At 42.9% G+C, this 18,774-nt stretch overlaps 1 protein-coding gene across 41 annotated transcripts in view; it reads right to left on the bottom strand.

Annotated features, from left to right (window-relative positions):
- LOC110500605 (receptor-type tyrosine-protein phosphatase delta) overlaps positions 1-18,774 on the bottom strand; it is a 589,354-nt gene that overhangs the window by 33,366 nt on the left and 537,214 nt on the right. For 18 of the 41 annotated variants that reach the window (XM_036958029.1, XM_036958028.1, XM_036958035.1 and 15 more), the window contains 7 exons: positions 16,702-16,911; positions 15,188-15,348; positions 11,621-11,635; positions 10,049-10,161; positions 7,955-7,996; positions 7,296-7,393; positions 734-857 (listed from right to left, as the gene is read on the bottom strand). In XM_036958029.1, the coding sequence (XP_036813924.1) occupies positions 734-857; positions 7,296-7,393; positions 7,955-7,996; positions 10,049-10,161; positions 11,621-11,635; positions 15,188-15,348; positions 16,702-16,911 (763 nt within the window). The remainder of the gene's footprint in view (positions 1-733; positions 858-7,295; positions 7,394-7,954; positions 7,997-10,048; positions 10,162-11,620; positions 11,636-15,187; positions 15,349-16,701; positions 16,912-18,774) is intronic. The other 23 variants (XM_036958041.1, XM_036958060.1, XM_036958045.1 and 20 more) reach the window with 5 other exon arrangements.

Genomic DNA, 18,774 nt, shown 5'->3' with positions numbered 1-18,774 from the left:
GTTGCCAAAGGCTTTGTTCGGAGCTCCGGGGGGGGGGAAGTCCCACAAGCCTGTCTGGCGGAGTAGCGGTTTCCTCCCTCACAAAGGCTTCGATGTGGGCTTACAGATGTGTGTTTATGCCTAGTTAATGGGATCCATCAACACTCTCAGCTGCATGGGCTTTCTGGGAGACTGCAAAGAGACTTTATCTGGTTTCTTCCCATTAGCATCCACTTACTGGGAGAGCAGAAGTCTGTTAATGTTCCTTTTTTCTCATATTTTTTTTTGTCTATGGGAAAAATGTAATGGAAATGGTTAGGTGTGTGTGTGTGTGTGTGTGTGTGTGTGTGTGTGTGTGTGTGTGTGTGTGTGTGTGTGTGTGAGTGAGAGATGGATTAACTAGCTCTTCAAAAGAAATCACTGTTAGCTGAAATAAACTGCCGATTGAAATATATCATACAGATATGCCTGAAAGAGTTCAGTTGAGGTCCTTTACAGGTTGAATAAAACATCATGGCTGATAGTCTGAAGACACTTGGGGAAGTGGAGGAAAAGCTTTGAGAGGGAAAAAAAACCCCACTGATGATAACATACAATATTTATTAAGTAAATCCTCATATAGGAATGTTATTGAAATCTTAAATTGACCTGCAAAACGAGAGCAGTGTGTATATGATTTCATAGATAGCATAACTCAATGTATGCTAATACTCATAGGGGACAGAAGACAGTAATTTCAAGCCAAGCTGCTTACCGTCAATAGCTGATAGCAGGACTCTGGAGTGGTCATATGCTATCACGTTAGCATATCTGTTCTTTGGTTTGTTGACTTCCAGGTTGGAGTGTTCCCACGTGAACTGCTGCCCGGGGTCGATGGACTGTAAGTAGAGAGATATTTTATTAATGACGTTCCTTTATAACTTATCACTTGTGCTCACGACCACCATTTAACTCCATCTCCCAGAGCAGTACTACAGATTCAAACTAGGATCAATAATAATAATAATAATTCAGAGGATTAGCAAAAAAAAAAACATTTTATAGTACTGTGAAGATTCACAAGACACATTTAAAGGGATAGTTCACCCAAACTACAACATTTCATATTGGTTTCCTTGCCCTGTAAGTAGCAGATGGACAAGGTATGACAGCAATCCATGCTTTGGTTTGGTTTACCTGGCCACTGTCTCCAAATATATATTGTTTTGCATTTGTGGCACAAAACCAATGCAAGTCAATATCCCGAATATATGTCATTTTTGTAATTTGGGTGAACTATGCCTTCAAGCTTGACGGTATTTACACTCTTCAGGATTATCAGCTTGAAACTCTAGGCCCGTGTTCCACTGCCTTAACTGCAATTTTCCAAAGCGTCCAGGGTTATTTTGGCATGTAGCATGACAGACATTTTGTGTAAGCGACAAGCCCTGGTAAGTGTAGCCGTCCCAAAGCTGGCTGGAGCATTCTAACGCCATCATTCCATATTATGCGTCCCTACATATCCAGTGACGCATGCTCACATGCATCCTGTACACTGGTTCTGAAATGGAGAAGAGGAGGGATAAACTGTACCATAAATACACTGTACAGTTTGCTTTCCCTGCCGCCGTGTCAGTGTATTTGGCCTCATCATCTAGCACAGGGTATTCCAAGCTCCCCCCCCCGCCCCCCCCCTCCCCCACCCGTTTTGGTTTAGTTTTTTGCCCTAGCACTATACAGCTGATTCAAATAACCAACTCATCATCACGCTTTGAAATATTTGAATCATCAGGGGAAAAAACCAAAACGTGCACCCAGGGGGGACTCCAGGAGCGAGTCTGGGAAACCCTGGTCTAGCTGACAAGCAGTGGGTATACAAATACAGTACAGTATATAAAGCAACGATGCTAGATACAAATCCTACTCATACAAAGTAATAACGAAAATATATAACTTGAACTTAAAGCTAAGTGTACAGGAAGATTATTCAACTATTCAACTATAGATAAAATCGTACCTAACCTGAGCATGTGCGACCTTAATGAAGTTGAGTTCAATCGCATGACATTCTCAATTACTCTTTAAAAAAAATGGGTGCTTTCACTTGCTAAAGTGAATGGCACAATTAAAACATACTAATACATTCATAATGGGGTACAGCTATTTAATGTAAAATCAGATGAAGGTCATGGTTTTAACTGAGCCTCCTTTTTGTCAGTCTAAACTGAAGGATGGTTGGCGCTGTGTCCAAATGGCACCCTATTCCTTATATAGCACACTACTATTGATTAGAGCCCTATGGGTCCTAAGGCGTATATAGTAGGGCACTATAAAAGGGAATAGGGTGCCATTTGGGATGCTCCCTTGGAATGATCAAAGGTCAAATAGGGGGTGCTTATATGTGTCCTGTTTCACTGCATGTACATGTGGGTTACCTGTACGAGAGTGAATTTAGAAATGCAAATGTTTTTTGCATTTCCCACCCCCCTGAGACACCCTCGGAGAGCAGGATCACGGCCCGGGATCAGACATTATTGACGGATTATACATCATTGACGAAAGATGATCAATTTAGAGTTGAAAGTTATTCACAACAACAAACATTTTGCTTCTTCAGAATTGTGAGGAAAAAGCATACTTCACAATATTATAGCATTGACCGACCTCAAGTTATTTACTTTTGTAACAAAATGTATTCCTACTCTTCACTGTCTTTTGAAAATAGAATTTTGATAGGCATCTGCCTTGCCTGCAAGCAATGTTTGGGTTGACAAATTTCTAATTACAGTTGGCAGAGAAGCATACAATGGCTGAACATTGGTCTCAAAAGCCCGGAGAGAGAGTACGGTCTTCACGGCATGAATGAAGAGGAAAAGACATGGCGGAATGTGTTGACTTTCAAATATGCTTTTAGTCAAAGGTCATTCTCTCTCTCTCTATTGGCTAGGATACGATAAGAGTCCACTATTTCTAGATTAGGTTTTCCAAAAAGGCCATGTTTTCTCTCGAGCATCCTTGGTCCATCTATCGGGTTAGTGTTTACGGTACACAGAAGAGCCGTACAGTTGAGTACAACCAAAAGAATCAGCAATCTAATCCTTTTATAGCTCTGTAAAGCCTGGATTGAAAACGATCCCTCAGCGTAAATAAATGGGCTATAAAATGTAATACCACTAGCCATTTGGGAGAAAACACCATGTTGTGAAAGATAGTGTTCCATTTCACATGTCAGAGGAAATATTGGGCTGTGTTCTTTAACGATCTGAGTCTCTAACTTTTAATGTTTCCAGTAAAGGAGTTATGAGCTGGATTATGCTTACTACTAGGAATAAAGGGTATTAGAAGCCAAAGGGCAGACAGAAGGCATAGAGAGGGAAAACTTTTCAAATATTATTTAAAAGCATCCTTCCTTCCTCAATAGTAATAACTGACCTGGCAGTGACATGACATAATTGGTGAAATTAAGCTGGTGGAAATGTTGTTTACACCAATCCAGTCATGTCAGGTTAGTGATTCCTTTTAAGAAATAAAATAAGTGACAAATAATTCAACAGCAGCAGTAAAATAACAACAGCGAGGCTATATACAGGGGGTACCGGTACAGAGTCAATGAGCGGGGCACCGGTTAGTCGAGGTAATATGTACTGTACATGTAGGTAGAGTTATTAAAGTGGCTATGTATAGATAATAGCAGAGAGTATCAGCAGTGTAAAGGGGGTGGGGGGGCAATGCTAATAGACTGGGTAGCCATTTGAATAGCTGTTCAGGAGGCTTATGGCTTGGGGGTAGAAGCTGTTAAGAAGATTTTTGGACCTAGACTTGGAGCACTGGTACCGCTTGCCATGTAGTAGCAGAGAGAATAGTCTATGACTAGGGTGGCTGGAGTTTGACAATTTTTAGGGCCTTCCTCTAACACCGCCTGGGATAGAGGTCCTGGATGGCAGGAAGCTTGGGCCGTACGCACTACCCTCTGTAGTGCCTTGCGGTCGGAGGCCGAGCAGTTGCCATAACAGGATGTGATGCAACCAGGATGTGATGCTCTCGATGGTGCAGCTGTAGAACCTTTTGCGGATCTGAGGACCTATGCCAAATATTTTCAGTCTCCGGAGAGTGAACAGGCTTTGTCATGCCCCCTTGACTTAGTGTTAAGAGCATGTGAACGTTGTGAGTAAGACCAAACCCCAGCTGTGTGACATTCATTATCTGAATAATTTACACTGTGGGACCAGAATGCAGTGTGAGCCAGTCAGGAAAAACTTTTGGCTAAGCTGACATATTTTCATCCAAATACAGTACCAGTCAAAAGTTTGGACACACCTACTCATTCAAGGGTTTTTCTTTATTTGTACTATTTTCTACATTGTAGAATAATAGTGAAGACATCAAAACTATGAAATCACACATCAAGTAGTAACCTAAAAAGTGTTAAACAACTCAAAATATACTTTATATTTGAGATTCTTCTAAGTAGTCACCTGGAATGCATTTCAATTAACAGGTGTACCTTGTTGAAAGTACATTTGTGGAATATCTTTCCTTCTTAATGCATTTGAGCCAATCAAATGTGTTATGACAAGGTAGGGTTGGTATACAGAAGATAGACCTATTTGGTAAAACACCAAGTCCATATTATGGCAAGAACAGCTCAAATAAACATAAGAGAAACGACAGTCCATCATTACTTTAAGACACATGAAAGTCAGTCAATGCGGAACATTTCAAGAACTTTGAAAGTTTCTTCAAGTGCAGATGCAAAAACCATCAAGCGCTATGATGAAACTGACTCTCATGAGGACCGCCACAGGAAAGGAAGACCCAGAGTTTCCTCTGCTGCAGAAGATAAGTTCATTAGACTTAACTGCAACTCAGATTGCAGCCCAAATAAATGGTTCAAGTAACAGACACATCTCAACATCAACTGTTCAGAGGAGACTGCGTGAATCAGGCCTTCATGGTCAAATTGCTGCAAAGAAACCACAACTGAAGGACACCAATAAGAATAAGAGACGTGCTTGGGCAAAGAAAAACAAGCAATGGACATTAGACCGGTTTAAATCTGTCCATTGGTCTGGAGTCCAAATTAGATGTTTTTGGTTCCAACCACCATTTCTTTGTGAGACGCAGAGTAGGCGAACAGATCATCTCCGCATGTGTGGTTCCCACCGTGAAGCATGGAGGAGGAGGTGTGATGGTGCTTGCTGGTGATACTGTCTGTAATTTAGAATTCAAGGCACATTTAACCAGCATTCTGCAGCAATACGCCATCCCATCTGGTTTGCGCTTAGTGGGACTATCATTTGTTTTTCAACAGGACAATGGCCCAACACACCTCCAGGCTGTGTAAGGGCTATTTGACCAAGAAGTAGAGTGATAAAGTGCTACATCAGATGACCTGGCCTCCACAATTCCCTGACCTCAATCTAATGGAGATGGTTTGGGATGAGTCCGACCGCAGAGTTAAGGAAAAGCAGCCAACAAGTGCTCAGCATACAGTATGTGGGAAGTCCTTCAAGACTGTTGGAAAAGCATTCCAGGTGAAGCTGGTTGAGAGAATACCAAGAGTGTACAAAGCTGTCATCAAGGCAAACTTTGAAGAATCTCAAATATAAAATATATTTTGGTTTGTTTAACACTTTTGGTTACTACATGATTCCATATGTGTTATTTCATAGTTTTGATGTCTTCACTATTGTTCTACAATGTTTTCATAAAGAAAAACCCTTGAATGAGTAGGTGTGTCCAAACATTTGACTGGTACTGTATGTTGAAACAGTAGGTCGCTACTTTGCTCATAATAAAGAACCCTGGTTTCCTTGTGCTCGGAACATTTATTTTTATTCCTTGTGAAAATACCTGTCTCAGAATTAAAATTCAATGTACTTAAGCCACAATAATGGTCGGGGGAGCTTGGCAGCCAGCCACATCGTGATCTCATGGTTCGGAGCAGTGGTGGTACAGCCCGCCAAGAGGGAGAGAGGGAGTGAAAGGGACAGGGAGAGAGAGTTGGAGGCAGAGATTGAGACAAAGGCAGAGACAAAGGCAGAGACAAAGGCAGAGACAGAGACAGAGGCAGAGACAAAGGCACAGAGAGAACAAGAGGGGAGGGAGAGATAGAGGTCGACTGCAGTTCCACCACACGCATTGCCCCTGAAAGGACCCTGCCGCTCGAGCACAATTCTGCAGCTTCAGTGACATTCAGGCGTACGCAAGTCCATCTATTTAGATTTACTCCCATTGTGTTTCGTACAGAATCCATCTAGCAATGACAAGCGGCGGTGGAAAAACGGGAGAGATTTATTGGGCTTTAAAGGTATTTAATTCCCCATTTGTGAAGTGGCTGCCGAGAGTGATGTGTGTGTGAGTGGTGGGAAAAACCTGGCGACAGTAACTTTACTTTTGGCCCCTGACATTCTGCTCCAATCAATCAAACCCACTAGGTTTCATTGTCTGATGAAATCACGGAAATAGGATTATGTTTTTGTGAACGCACTGAACCGAAGACAACTCCAGCCTCCACTTCCCTTCTCCCTCCCCGGTCGAAGATGAGAGACTTTGGCGAATCCTGGCCGACGAGTCACCTCACCTTGTCTGCGGGCTAATGAGTTTACGGTGCGTTGGTGAGATACTGACCTTTTCCGAGCTGCGTCCATATTAAATGCCAAAATGATTACCGTTCAGAGATACGGCGGCGTGGGATGACGGTCCTTTCAATCAAGCCTGCTGTCACTGGATGAATGTTTCATTTTCACTTTGCATGGGGCAGATTGGAAGGATTGGGGATTTGGGTTTCCCAGGTGAGACCGGTGAACAGGTTCTCCACGGGAAGCCATCTTCATTTTTTCCCCCGTATGCCAGCTGCCATGTGAGGACTGGCTTTGTGTCAGGGCTGTGACATTTTTGTAATGACCGGATTAAAGGGTCCCGGAAAAATAACATTACATGGCGAGACTTGAGGCTTAAATAAACTCCATGACACATTACACAATGAGTGACAATGAGTGACACAATGAGTTTAGAGGGCAGCCAGCCTCTCTCTTGTACACATGAGCCTAAACTGTTGGGGTTCCATACGCTAACAAGCATGTAGATTATTGGAATCATGTTCATGTTTTCGAATACACTGTAGCAGGGGTGCACAAGTCAGTCCCAAACAGGACATATAGCATAATCAAATGTCAAAAGCCTTTAATATACCAACCCTTTGTTCTGAATGACAGATGGCATCTTAGTTCATCGAAAAACAGTAATCTTTCTCCGATAACATCTCCAATCTGACCTAAATATGCAAACAGGTAGGACACAAACAGATAGGAAACATACTGAAGCCTCATGTTTACCTCGTATTCTTGTGAAAACTTCAGGTTGTCGTTGGCTTTCAATCGCTCCAGATGATCGGCCAGGTCCAAAATGGGGATTGGTGGGTGGTTGGCCATGCCTATCAATCAAACGGACAAGAGTTCAGTCGCCAGGGTAAGGGGTTGCTACCACAGTTACAACCAGTGAATCATTAGAAAAGCAGCATGTGTGTAAGAGGTGGAAGTGATCGTTGTTAGGCCAGTTTTTCACTCAAAGCAGTGGCATGCTCATAGGAAGATATGACAGGAAAGGAAGCCAATGACAATAAATGGAGCACACTTCACTTCCTGTAACACTTCCTACTGTGAGAGAAGAATGTTATTTACGCCGAAGAGACCGGCGAGAGTTAACATGACGCAAGACACAAACAAATGCACAAACAAACCAAACGACAACGAAACTAATCAAAAAGTTAGGCCGAAATGTTGTCTGCTTTGATTGATGACTGGGGTGTCATTTTTTAACTCTGCCTCCTGCGATAGGTGACATGGCAATGAGTAACGTGTGGATTAGATGGGGGGTGAGATTGACTACAAGCCTATGTAGAAAGGAGGAAGACAGCAGGATGGGAAAAAACCCAGTAACAAAACAAAACAGAGAAAAGAAGAATGTGACGAATGCATAAACAAGACCAACTAACTTGACAAATGGAAGTTACTGGGGTAACTAGGGTCACCTGAACCTGCGGAGGAAACGGCGGTATAAATAAAATGTTGCAGACGATCGTAGCAATGTGATGATTATTTTGTTTAGGGCTAGAAACAGTTGGGGAAGGGGTCTGAAAGAAACTAAAGTTCTACATTGTATCATCTAAAATGTCCCATTGACCAGTTAGTACCACACACATTGACATGCTAGAAGCTAGCCTACGCCACAATACGTAAATCAGGGGGAAAGAAATTAAAACTCAACAAAACAAAGCAGAAGAGGCAATTCGAAGACACTGAAGAACCGAGTCAAGAGATCACACAATCCTATAATGAAATCCATTCTGACCATCAGATATCATACAAAGCCTGCAGGCAGGAAGTTTCACCTTGTATAAAAACTTTAGTGGACTTTACTTTGACAAGGAAGAACTGACATTGTTAAATGTAAATAGTGTTCAGCGTTCGTGACGGCAGCGTCCGTACAAAGGGCTATCACCGTGTCCCAGATAGCTGAGGTTTCATAATAGCCGGGAAACAGGCGCCGTTTTGCCCACTCTCCCGTCTGAGACAGGTGTCTGTCAGTGGTCTTTTCATCTACACTGATAACACAAGTAGCCATTAGCTAAAGGAAAAAACGGGACCTATTTTCTCGTGTGCTCTCACTCGCGCTCTCACTCTCTCTCTCTCTCTCTGGAGGGTGTTTCTATCGGCCCCTACCGCTCAAGACTCATTTTCATCCGCAGGTTGACAATGGAACAATCGTTCGCCGAGTGGCGTCATGCACACATCAAGCGTCCTCAGAATGGAAATGTGCATTGAGGAGCAGCGACGTGCGAGAGGGATGAAAAGAGGGAGGGAGTGAGGGAGGGAAGAGAAACGAGGTATAATGTAGCACCAATCAGCGTTGGAGAGGAAGCTATAAAAGAGGGAGACAGAGATGTTTGGACCTCTCCAGCAAGTCGAGAGACACATTGAGTGGCTCTTTGGAAAATGAGAAGGGTGTGTGAGACTAATCAAGATGGTTGTAGAGGTTTCCGGAATAGTTCCAGAATGGGGAAAGTGTGGAGGTTTAGATCACTCTGAACTCGGCTTCACAAAGTGGAAACTGAGAGGGGGAAAAAAGGCCCCCTCTTGCCAAGTTTGTAATGGCCAGTAATGGATATAAGGTCATTGAGAGTAGGGGTTTCATAAATATTCATAGTCCTTAGAATTTATTCCTCTTTCATACGAGCTGACCTGAAAAATATGGCTTTAACATTCTAACATTCTTAGCAGTATCCAAACACCTGTCATACTGCTCCCACTACCAAGTGGAGCGTGTCTCTTCACTCAAAAAAGGTAGCTGGGAGAGAATACATCTCCTCTGGACAAATAGACTGTGACGGCCATCTTTTTCCCCTCGGTGACAAAAAGGGTCCCTTGACCAGGCAGCTCAGGCATGACGGATGTTCACCTCACCGCAGAAGGTCAAAAGGGAGGGGACGTTTGTGTTCACAGCTTGTCACTGGCCCGCTCTTCCCTCCACTGGCCTAATACAGGATGTAATATGGTATTATGACACTGTCATAGTATTGTAGTCTTCAACTCACCTCTAACTTTGACTTCCAACATGCTAAGCTGTCACTCTGAGGAGACTAGTGTTAGCTTGGCGAAGGCCGCACAGGCAGATGATGTTAACTGCCATAAAAGTGTTAGTCTTACACCTTCTCCAGCATCTCCCTCTCTTTCATTTTTCACTCTGTGTTTTTTCTCTGCCACCTGTCCATTTTCCACACTTTGAACATTGACCCCACAGAATGTTCTAGTCACAAGAGCTCCGTGAGAAGTGTTGGCTTAGCATTTAGGAGATCACATTCACACACTCCCCCAATGATAACTAACCCCATTCACAATTTGATAAATTACATTCATTCTGTTCCTTTAAGTCAGGTAAAGATTAGTAACTACATTCATTTTATTTTGACTTTATTTTGACTTTAAAAAGTCATTGAGTGAATTGGATCTAAGAAGCCCTGCAGTGGTTGGTGTGATTGATGTTTGCTTTCACAGTGGGTGAGATGGAAGTGATGGGCGTGAGCCCTTACCAGGCGTTTGGAAGTTCATGCGTCGAAGCTCCACAGGGTCGGTGGGGTTATGAGACAGCATATCCTTACTGTTGGGCAGACTGCCCTTTCTAGCTTCGGATTCTGCCCTTTTCCTGTGGGGAAAAAACATGTAAAACATCAATACTGTTATTTTTATTTTTTAAGTTCTATAATTTATTTGGTGCATTTTCCTTTCCTGTTGAAGACATTCCCTTAAATTAACATAATCAAATGTATGCATTTTACATATACAATGTAATGTCTTAATGATGAATTACATCAGATGTTCCAGGATAGTTCAAGTCCTCCTTTAATCCGACAGATTGTGTTATCTTTAGTATACGTGGGGGATGAATGCTACTCTTAGTGGGACATATATCATAATGTTCATAAATGCTTATCAGATTAACAATTCTAGAGGCATAAAGTTAAAGCATCTTTAATTCCTTCCGACAATACGAACGGAGTTTAAATAATTTCACATCATGCTTATGAGAAGAGATCGAGGTGCCATATCTATTCAGACCTAAGATTAACCTACACGGAAGATGGAGATTTCATCAATGAACTATAATCCATCCATTTACTTTTTACCCCTTGCAATTGTTATATCAAAGAGCTTTGACAAGAGGATCTGCCCAAAGACTCAATACATTTGATCTGTGTAACGAGAAGTGTACAGAGTACAAGGGGGACTATCACTCTACTACGAGTGACCTTTTAAATAGTTCATCATCATTTGACTTCTGACCTCCAACCTCTCCTAGTCAGGGCTAAGTGAAATCACTGGCCTGTGACCTTTGCATTATATGGGAAGCAATGAGGCTTGTGTAAACAGCCTTGGGGATCAATGGTGTAATGGTCAGGAACAACAACAAAAGACGAAATGGGTCGTGCGAGGTCGATACCGCCCTCTGAGGTCATCGTTGCATGCGTTTTAACACATGCAGACAGGACCATACAGAATGACTCAAGCCTCTTGGTGGAGAAGACGGGCAAAAAAAAGGCTGAAAATGATAGCATGGGTACATCTGAACACAGAGTCTATGTCTAACATTGTGAGAGTGTGGTAAATCTACCTTAACCAGAACCTACAATGTAATAGCCATCTAGCGATGCAAGGGCTCATTTGATAAAAACAAAATGTAAAATGCAATGCAATGATTGGGGAGTAGTTGTTCGGGGAAAGCTGGGAAAATGCTGTTAAAGTGCTTTCCTGGCCAGTGAGTACATTTGGCTGTGACGTCATACTGTTGAAGAAATATATATATATTTTTGATAGATATATATCATTTTGAGAATTAAGGAGAAAGTGAGGGGGAGCAGTCAAGGTATTGTAATGCATGCAGGTCTGTTCTAGACAGGCAAGTAAGTTGTCTCTCTTCAATCAATGCAAACAGCTGACTTTTGAACGAGCGTTGGATTTGCACAGCAGCGGAAAACCACTTTCTGCAATGATTGAACTTTGTCCAACAAGATAGAATGTAGGAAATGTCCTCAAAGGGATACTAAAAGGGTTGAGGTGGGGGGTTGTTGTGGTATTGTCAGCATATCACATCCTTTCACTCTTACCTGTCTGGTTTGCTGCTCCATTCGTAAGCAGGGAAAAGAAAGCATGACAGGACGTTAGCTGGCACGGAAACATGACCCGTCGCTATGACGACTGAATAATATTGACAACAGTATCATGCCCCATAGGCTGAAGTTGAAGTATCGCGTTCATATTTGATACTGTAATGTACCATTTCCTGTTAAATACTAAATACAAAAAATAACAATCGTATCTCAATGTTGATTGGCGTGCAAGATTAGCATTGCTTCGCTACGGACACCACGCCCCATTGGTTATTTGTTATTTCAAATACTATATTTTCATCACAGGTGCAATCCAAAGATATATCTATTTTTTTTTTTTTTGGGGGGGGGGGGGGTCCTTTCAGGTGGTTGATTGTCACTCAAGCATGGAAGGTCTCTGTGTGTCTGTTTCTATGCTGAAGAATAACTGCATCAAGGCAACAACACATGCCAATACAAATAATGTGCCTGCATGGAGTATTGAAGAAACTCCATTGAAAAACCTAGATAATATCATTTGAGTTTATATGGCCTTTACCCTTAACCGTTGTAAAAAAAAAATGACACCTATATTTGTTGTGATCTGTTTTGGGGTCTGGAACACAGGGAACCATGACTTTCAGCTCAGATTAACATAAACATGTTTATGATCTGTATCCAAGTGGGGATGTAGGAGTGCATCTTCCTGTGACTGATTTATACAGTTCATCAGCGATGCTGTGTTGCTATGATCTTGTCCTTTCCCCTGCCTCAACACACACGGTAATGTTGTCATTTTCTCTTCACACAGGGCACCAATTCTATCACATTGATCTTGACAAGTGATATATCTCCTGGTTATGGACTGGAAAGTCCCGACACGCAGGTGACATTGACTTGGTCATTGTTGTGTAAATCTGCCTGGGCACAAACAGAAACCAGAGAAGCCCCCCCCCCCCCCCCCCCCCCTCTACGTTAATTCGATGCCCGAAAGTTAGTTCAATACTCTTCTCGGGTGCCTCTGACATTGCCCGTCCAACATGGAAGCCCTGGGACAACCAAATAGTCACACACACCTAACACTTTAAGGTAAATAGCCATAAGACTCAATGATGTTGGATTGGTATTGGTATTTTTAATGTTGGATTGATGTTGGTATGTTTAATGAATACCTATGCATTCAGGAATACTTTGCATGTTCTTGCGTGGTGTTGAGTGAACAACATACCTATTGATAGACTGACTATAAGCACAGATTCACCAAAGTCTTCTCTCAAGACTGATTCTCTCAGTAATGCGTTAATATGCTCTACAGTGTCATTCAATGTGGATGCTATGGAGACTGCTCCACGTGGCCCAAAGCAGTATTCACTCAAGGTTGAAAATAGACAAGGGAGAAGCTAGGATAGAGAGATGTGTCCTTGTGAAGCACCAGGGCAACAAGGGGTCAACCAAGCAAGCCAGGAGCGCAGTTCTCTTGTGTGTGTGTGTGTGTGTGTGTGGGAGGGGGGGGGGGGGCTGTTCTAAAGCAGCATTCGCATGCACTGACACGTAGCAGATACTCTGAGCACTCCCCTCCTACGCCTAACTGATGAGCGGTGACAGCAAACGGCCAGCTTCTGCCGGGGTTCCAGGACAAGAGATGCTCAGATTTTTTCTGTGTGTGTGTGTGTGTGAGTGTGTGTGTGTGTGTACAGTGCCTTGCAGAAATATTCATCCCCCTTGCTGTTTTTTCTATTATGTTGCATTACAACCTGTAATTCAATTTGTAATTTGTCCAGTTAATGTAATGGACAAATTGTTTCAAAAAATTCAAAATATTTGTTGTTGTTTTTTTACGGAAAAGTGGTGCATGCAATATGTATACCCCTTTGCTATGAAGCCCCTAAATAAGATCTGGTGCCACCAATTACGAATTAAGTCACATAATTAATTAAAGAAAGTCCACCTGTGTGCAATCTAAGTGTCACATGATCCGTCACATGATCTCAGTATATATACACCTGTTCTGAAAGGCCCCAGAGTCTGCAACACCACTAAGCAAGGCGCATCACAAAGCAAGCGGCACCATGAACACCAAGGAGCTCTCCAAACAGGTCAGGGACAAAGTTGTGGAGAAGTACAGATCAGGGTTGGGTTCTAAAAAAAATATCAGAAACTTTGAACATCCCATGAGGTACCATTAAATCCATCATTTAGAAATTGAAAGTATATGGCACCACAACAAACCTGCCAAAAGAAGGCCGTCCACCAAAACTCACAGACCAGGCAAGGAGGGTATTAATCAGTGAGGCAACAAAGAGACCAAAGATAACCCTGAAGGAGCTGCAAAGCTCCACAGCGGAGATTGGAGTATCTGTCCATAGACCCACTTTAAGCTGTACACTCCACAGAGCTGGGTTTTACAGAAGAGTGGCCAGAAAAAAAGCCATTTCTTGAAGAAAAAAATGAGCAAACACATTTGGTGTTTGCCTAAAGGCATGTGGGAGACTCCCCAAACATATGGAAGAAGGTAGTCTGGTCAGATGAGACTAAAATTGAGCTTTTTGGCCATCAAGGAAAACGCTATTTCTGGCGCAAACCCAACACCTCTCATGACCCAAGAACGCCATGGTGGGAGCATCATGCTGTGGGGATGTTTTTCAATCGGCAGGGACTGGTCAAAATTGAAGGAACGATGGATGGCGCTAAATACAGGCAAATTCTTGAGGGAAACCTGTTTCAGTCTTCCAGAGAGTTGAGACTGGGACGGAGGTCCTTCCAGCAGGACAATGACCCTAAGCATACTGCTAAAGCAACACTCGAGTGGTTAAAAGGGAAACATTTATATGTCTTGGAATGGCCTAGTCAAAGCCCAGACCTCAATCCAATTGAGAATCTGTGGTATGACTTAAAGATTGCTGTACACCAGCTAACCCATCCAACTTGAAGGAGCTGGAGCAGTTTTGCCTTGAAAAATGGGCAAAAATCCCAGTGGCTAGATGTGCACACACACTTTTGGCCTTTCTAGGGAGTTTTTCCTAGCCAACGTGCTTCAACTCCTGCATTGCTTGCTGTTTGGGGTTTTAGGCTGGGTTTCTGTACAGCACTTTGATATATCAGCTGATGTACGAAGGGCTATATACATACATTTGATTTGGTTTGATTTGAAGCTTAGAGACATACCCCAAGAGACTGGTAGCTGTATTGCTGCAAAGGATGGCTCTACAAAGTATTGACTTGGGGGGGGGGGGGGTTGAACAGTTACGCACGCTCAAGTTTTCTGTCTTATTTCTTGTTTGTTTCACAATAAAAAAAATTGTGCTAGGCATGTTGTATAAATCAAATGATACAAAGGCAACAAAATAGGAAAAATGCCAAGGCGGGTGAATACGTTCGCAAGCCACCGTATGTGTTTGATTGAGAGTGCTTGTGTACATGTAAATGTGTGTGTGCTTGTGTATATGTATGTGCCTGTTCGTGTGATTGAGCGTGTATCTTTTCTGAAAGGTAGACTGTGTGTGACAGTGTATTTGAATGTACTTAATATGTCTATCTCTCTCACCTTCTTGTGCATGTGTGTGTGTCTCTTTCTCCAGTCCTTACCTCTTGTACAGGAGGATGGCGATGACGATGCAGATGATGAAGACAACAGCGAGCACTGGGCCCACCACCCAGATAAGTCCCTCCTCCTCGTCAATGATTGGCTGGGGGTCAAGGTCAGCTGACACAAGAGGGTCAGAGTAGGGGCTTGTGGCATACATGGTCTGGGAAGGAGAGGAAGGGGATTGGTATTACTCATAGTGGGATCATTTATTTAAATAAAAAACAAACATTTAATAGACTAGTAATTACATGTAAGTAGAATATAGCAGAGTAGAGTAGAGGACGAACTTGGTAAATTATTTTAGCACCACAATGTAGTTACCCAAGTTGTGCAGAATAGGATAGGAAAAACTTTTGGCTGACTCCATTCCACTATTCCTCTGCCTACTGTGACTTTGAAAACACATTTTGTGATCCCAGTTCAGACTAGGTTCCTTATCGTTCCTCAACATAAAATGATCTCCTCCTCTACAGTGTCTAGAAAAACAACCTGCACTCTCTCACATCTCTATCCTCACAGAGGAACTCCGATCAATAGAACAGCCCTTCTGTGAGGCCACTGAAAGTTTCCAAGTTCAAAAGTTTCCAACTTTCATCTTAGAACACGTAGATTCGGTCAGTCTGACTTTCACAAAGACATTGGGACAACCTGTATGTGACGTCTACGCCACCATTATCCTATTCAAAGTTATTGTGTCAATGCTCATTTACGAATTCACCTCTCCAAACGATATGGGTATGTTGAAATACTGTATCTCTAATATCTCTAATTTCTGCCCCGATTGAGTTCCGTCACGTCATTCTGAGGGGAACGAAATAAAGACTGTGGCTTTGGGGCAAAGAAAAAGCCAATCAGTGCTGTGGTGGACAAATTGGAGATTCCCTCCCATTTTGTCAGCCCACCCGCCTGCCGTTATCATTCTCCTTTACCTGTAGTCAGGACTGGCGGAGTCCAAGACAGACTGCCGTAAAACCTCCCAGCTCATCAAATCCATCATTCTTCCGCGTTTAGTCAACTAATCATGCCCCTTTCTCCTTTGACACACACACACACACACACACACACACACACACACACACACACACAAGCTGCAGTGGAGGAGATAAAGGCATTTGCCCGTAGGCGCGCAATTAAAGAGGAGTCCCGTTATAGAGATATTCCTGCGATTGGCAGGAGCCTCTGTGGAATTTCCCCTCTGCAGTAGCGGACTCCGTTCTTTGCCTTGGCCCTTTTTCAGAGACCGGAGCTCAAAGGGACTCGACGTACGCATCCATCCAAGGGAGGTGCCCCCTGCCAAGACACAGTGGATTTGGGTCTTTGACGTTTAACATGCAACTTTAAGCATGAAGGCGAAAGATCCCTGGCAAAGGAAATCGCCAGAGGGCCGTCTGTAGTGCCTGTTTGAACTAATTCCTTTATGGAGTGGGGTGTCTAAGAGAAGAGAAACAAAGGAAGATAGAGAGAGAGAGAAAAGGTTTCTAAGAAAAAAAGTATAAAAAAGGCATATACTTACATTTTCAGAGATATCGAGGACAGCAAGCACAAAGAAGATGTACTCTTGGCCGTTGGCGAGCTGCTTGTTTTCAAAGTCACCATAGATCTTGGTGTCTCCCAGAGTGAAGTCGGTGGGAAGGTCTTTGAAGTAGGCAGCGATGTAGGCTTTGGGCTCAGCTTGCCTCCGGAAGCGAAGGCCTCGGCTTGTTCGGTTAATCTCTTTCAGCAGCTAAAAGTGAAGAGTAGAAATGATGCAGACAGTCGATAAAAAGGAACAAAGAGTTGTTTTACAGTCGCACAAACGTGGACACAAACACACACAGAGATCAAATCTGTGTTACATCCCTCCTGATTACAAAAGCTCAAACTACTGATTGCAACGGAAGAGGAAATATTACCATTTGGATTTCATTTGTCTTACACGGCAAGGATTTTCGACATGTGTGGATTTACCTAAATGAGATTCTAGAATTTTAATATGTACTGTCAAACATTTCAAAAGGATTTTAAGTCATCAAAAATCAGATTTTTTAAAGAAAGGAGACAACGTTTTGATGTTCCAGTGGCTCTGCCGTTTCTGTGTGTGTGTGTGTTTGTGCGTGTACACGTGTGTGTATGTGCATGCATGTGTGTGTATTGTGTTCCTGACTGGCTCAGGGTGAAATCCTTGGCCCTGATGTCACAACACATTTTTATTTTTGGCTCCATTGGCGATATAAAGAGGACGAGGGTTAAATTGCTTAAGCATTGCATAACCTTTGAAGAAAAGAGTACTTGTGGATAGGTAAGGATATATTACGTTGATATATTCCTCAGATACCAGAACCATCACAATTGCATGATGGCTTATAGTCACTGGAATGCACTGATTTTAATTGTATATTAGCAAATACCCTGTGGCATGCAAAATAACAGGGGTTAATATAGGTGGGGTTACTCATTGAAAGTGCTAAGAGCACCAAATGTCCTATATTTTTTATTTAACCGACCTGCAAGACCAGGTGTGTTGAATTTAGGCAATCACTTAAATGATAAATTAGCTCAGTTGGTCTGGTGTGGTGCCTAGTTTGAACAAAATCCTGCAGTACCTGCAGCACTCCAGGAACAGTTTTGCCTACCCCTGGCCTGAAGGTATCACTTAAACAACAATGCAATGGTGTTCTGTTCCTTGCTCAGCATGGGTAATTACATACACACACACACACCACCACTCCCATTATGTAAGTGGCCAGGAGCCTTACGCAACATCCAAATCAAAATACAGGGGTGAGTCCCCAAGGCGACTGCATTGTATCATAACAGAAAAATGCTGCTTCAGCATATTCGAACCAGTCTAACACCCTCTCAGCCCCCCTCTCAGCCCCCCGTCTCCCCTAACGTCTCAAATTGCATTGTTGCACTGCACTAATAGGACGACCTGTCATTATTTACCTACTAGCAACACCAGGCAACCTGGACAGAATGTGAATGAGGTCACACTTTTACAATGGGAGTGTGATTGCTTCCGCACAAAAAGGCAGAACTTGGCTTGCTCTTATGGGAAAGTGTAATGGTATGCAGTTCTACGCTCAAGTGTTATTGCTATAGGCTACAAGATAACGCTGATTCATACCCAATGAAAACTGACATAAATAAGTGATTAAGGGAATGTATGTAAGGGTTTTATGTCTGCTTGACTTCCCGAAATGAACACAACGTATCAACGTAAGCCAAGCCAGCTACTCGGTCAGAACTCTACCTCCATATATCTCTCTCCCTCTGGAGTGTGTGTGCGCCTGTCAAGTGTCTGCACTGGCTTTGTCACAAGGGCCGGTGGCACTGTCCGATAATGTCTTCAATCATCTCCCATGTCAACACGGCTAAATCCAGCCGCCCTTGGGAAAAGTTGTGAAAAGGTGAGAGCCTGATATTGACAAACAAATCAATTCTGACGGGAGGGGGCGACTTTTGGGTAATCGTTCAAGGCGTGACACATCAGCCAAAATCGGCAGATGAGACTCAGCGAGACAACAGCATGGCTACCCAGACTATTACATTGCCCCCCCTCCCTTTTACACTGCTGGTACTCTTTTGTTATTATCTATGCATAGTC

The sequence above is a fragment of the Oncorhynchus mykiss genome, chromosome 21 (genome assembly GCF_013265735.2).
Source record: "Oncorhynchus mykiss isolate Arlee chromosome 21, USDA_OmykA_1.1, whole genome shotgun sequence".
Taxonomy (NCBI): domain Eukaryota; kingdom Metazoa; phylum Chordata; class Actinopteri; order Salmoniformes; family Salmonidae; genus Oncorhynchus; species Oncorhynchus mykiss.
This window is presented reverse-complemented; position numbering and strand designations above follow the sequence as displayed.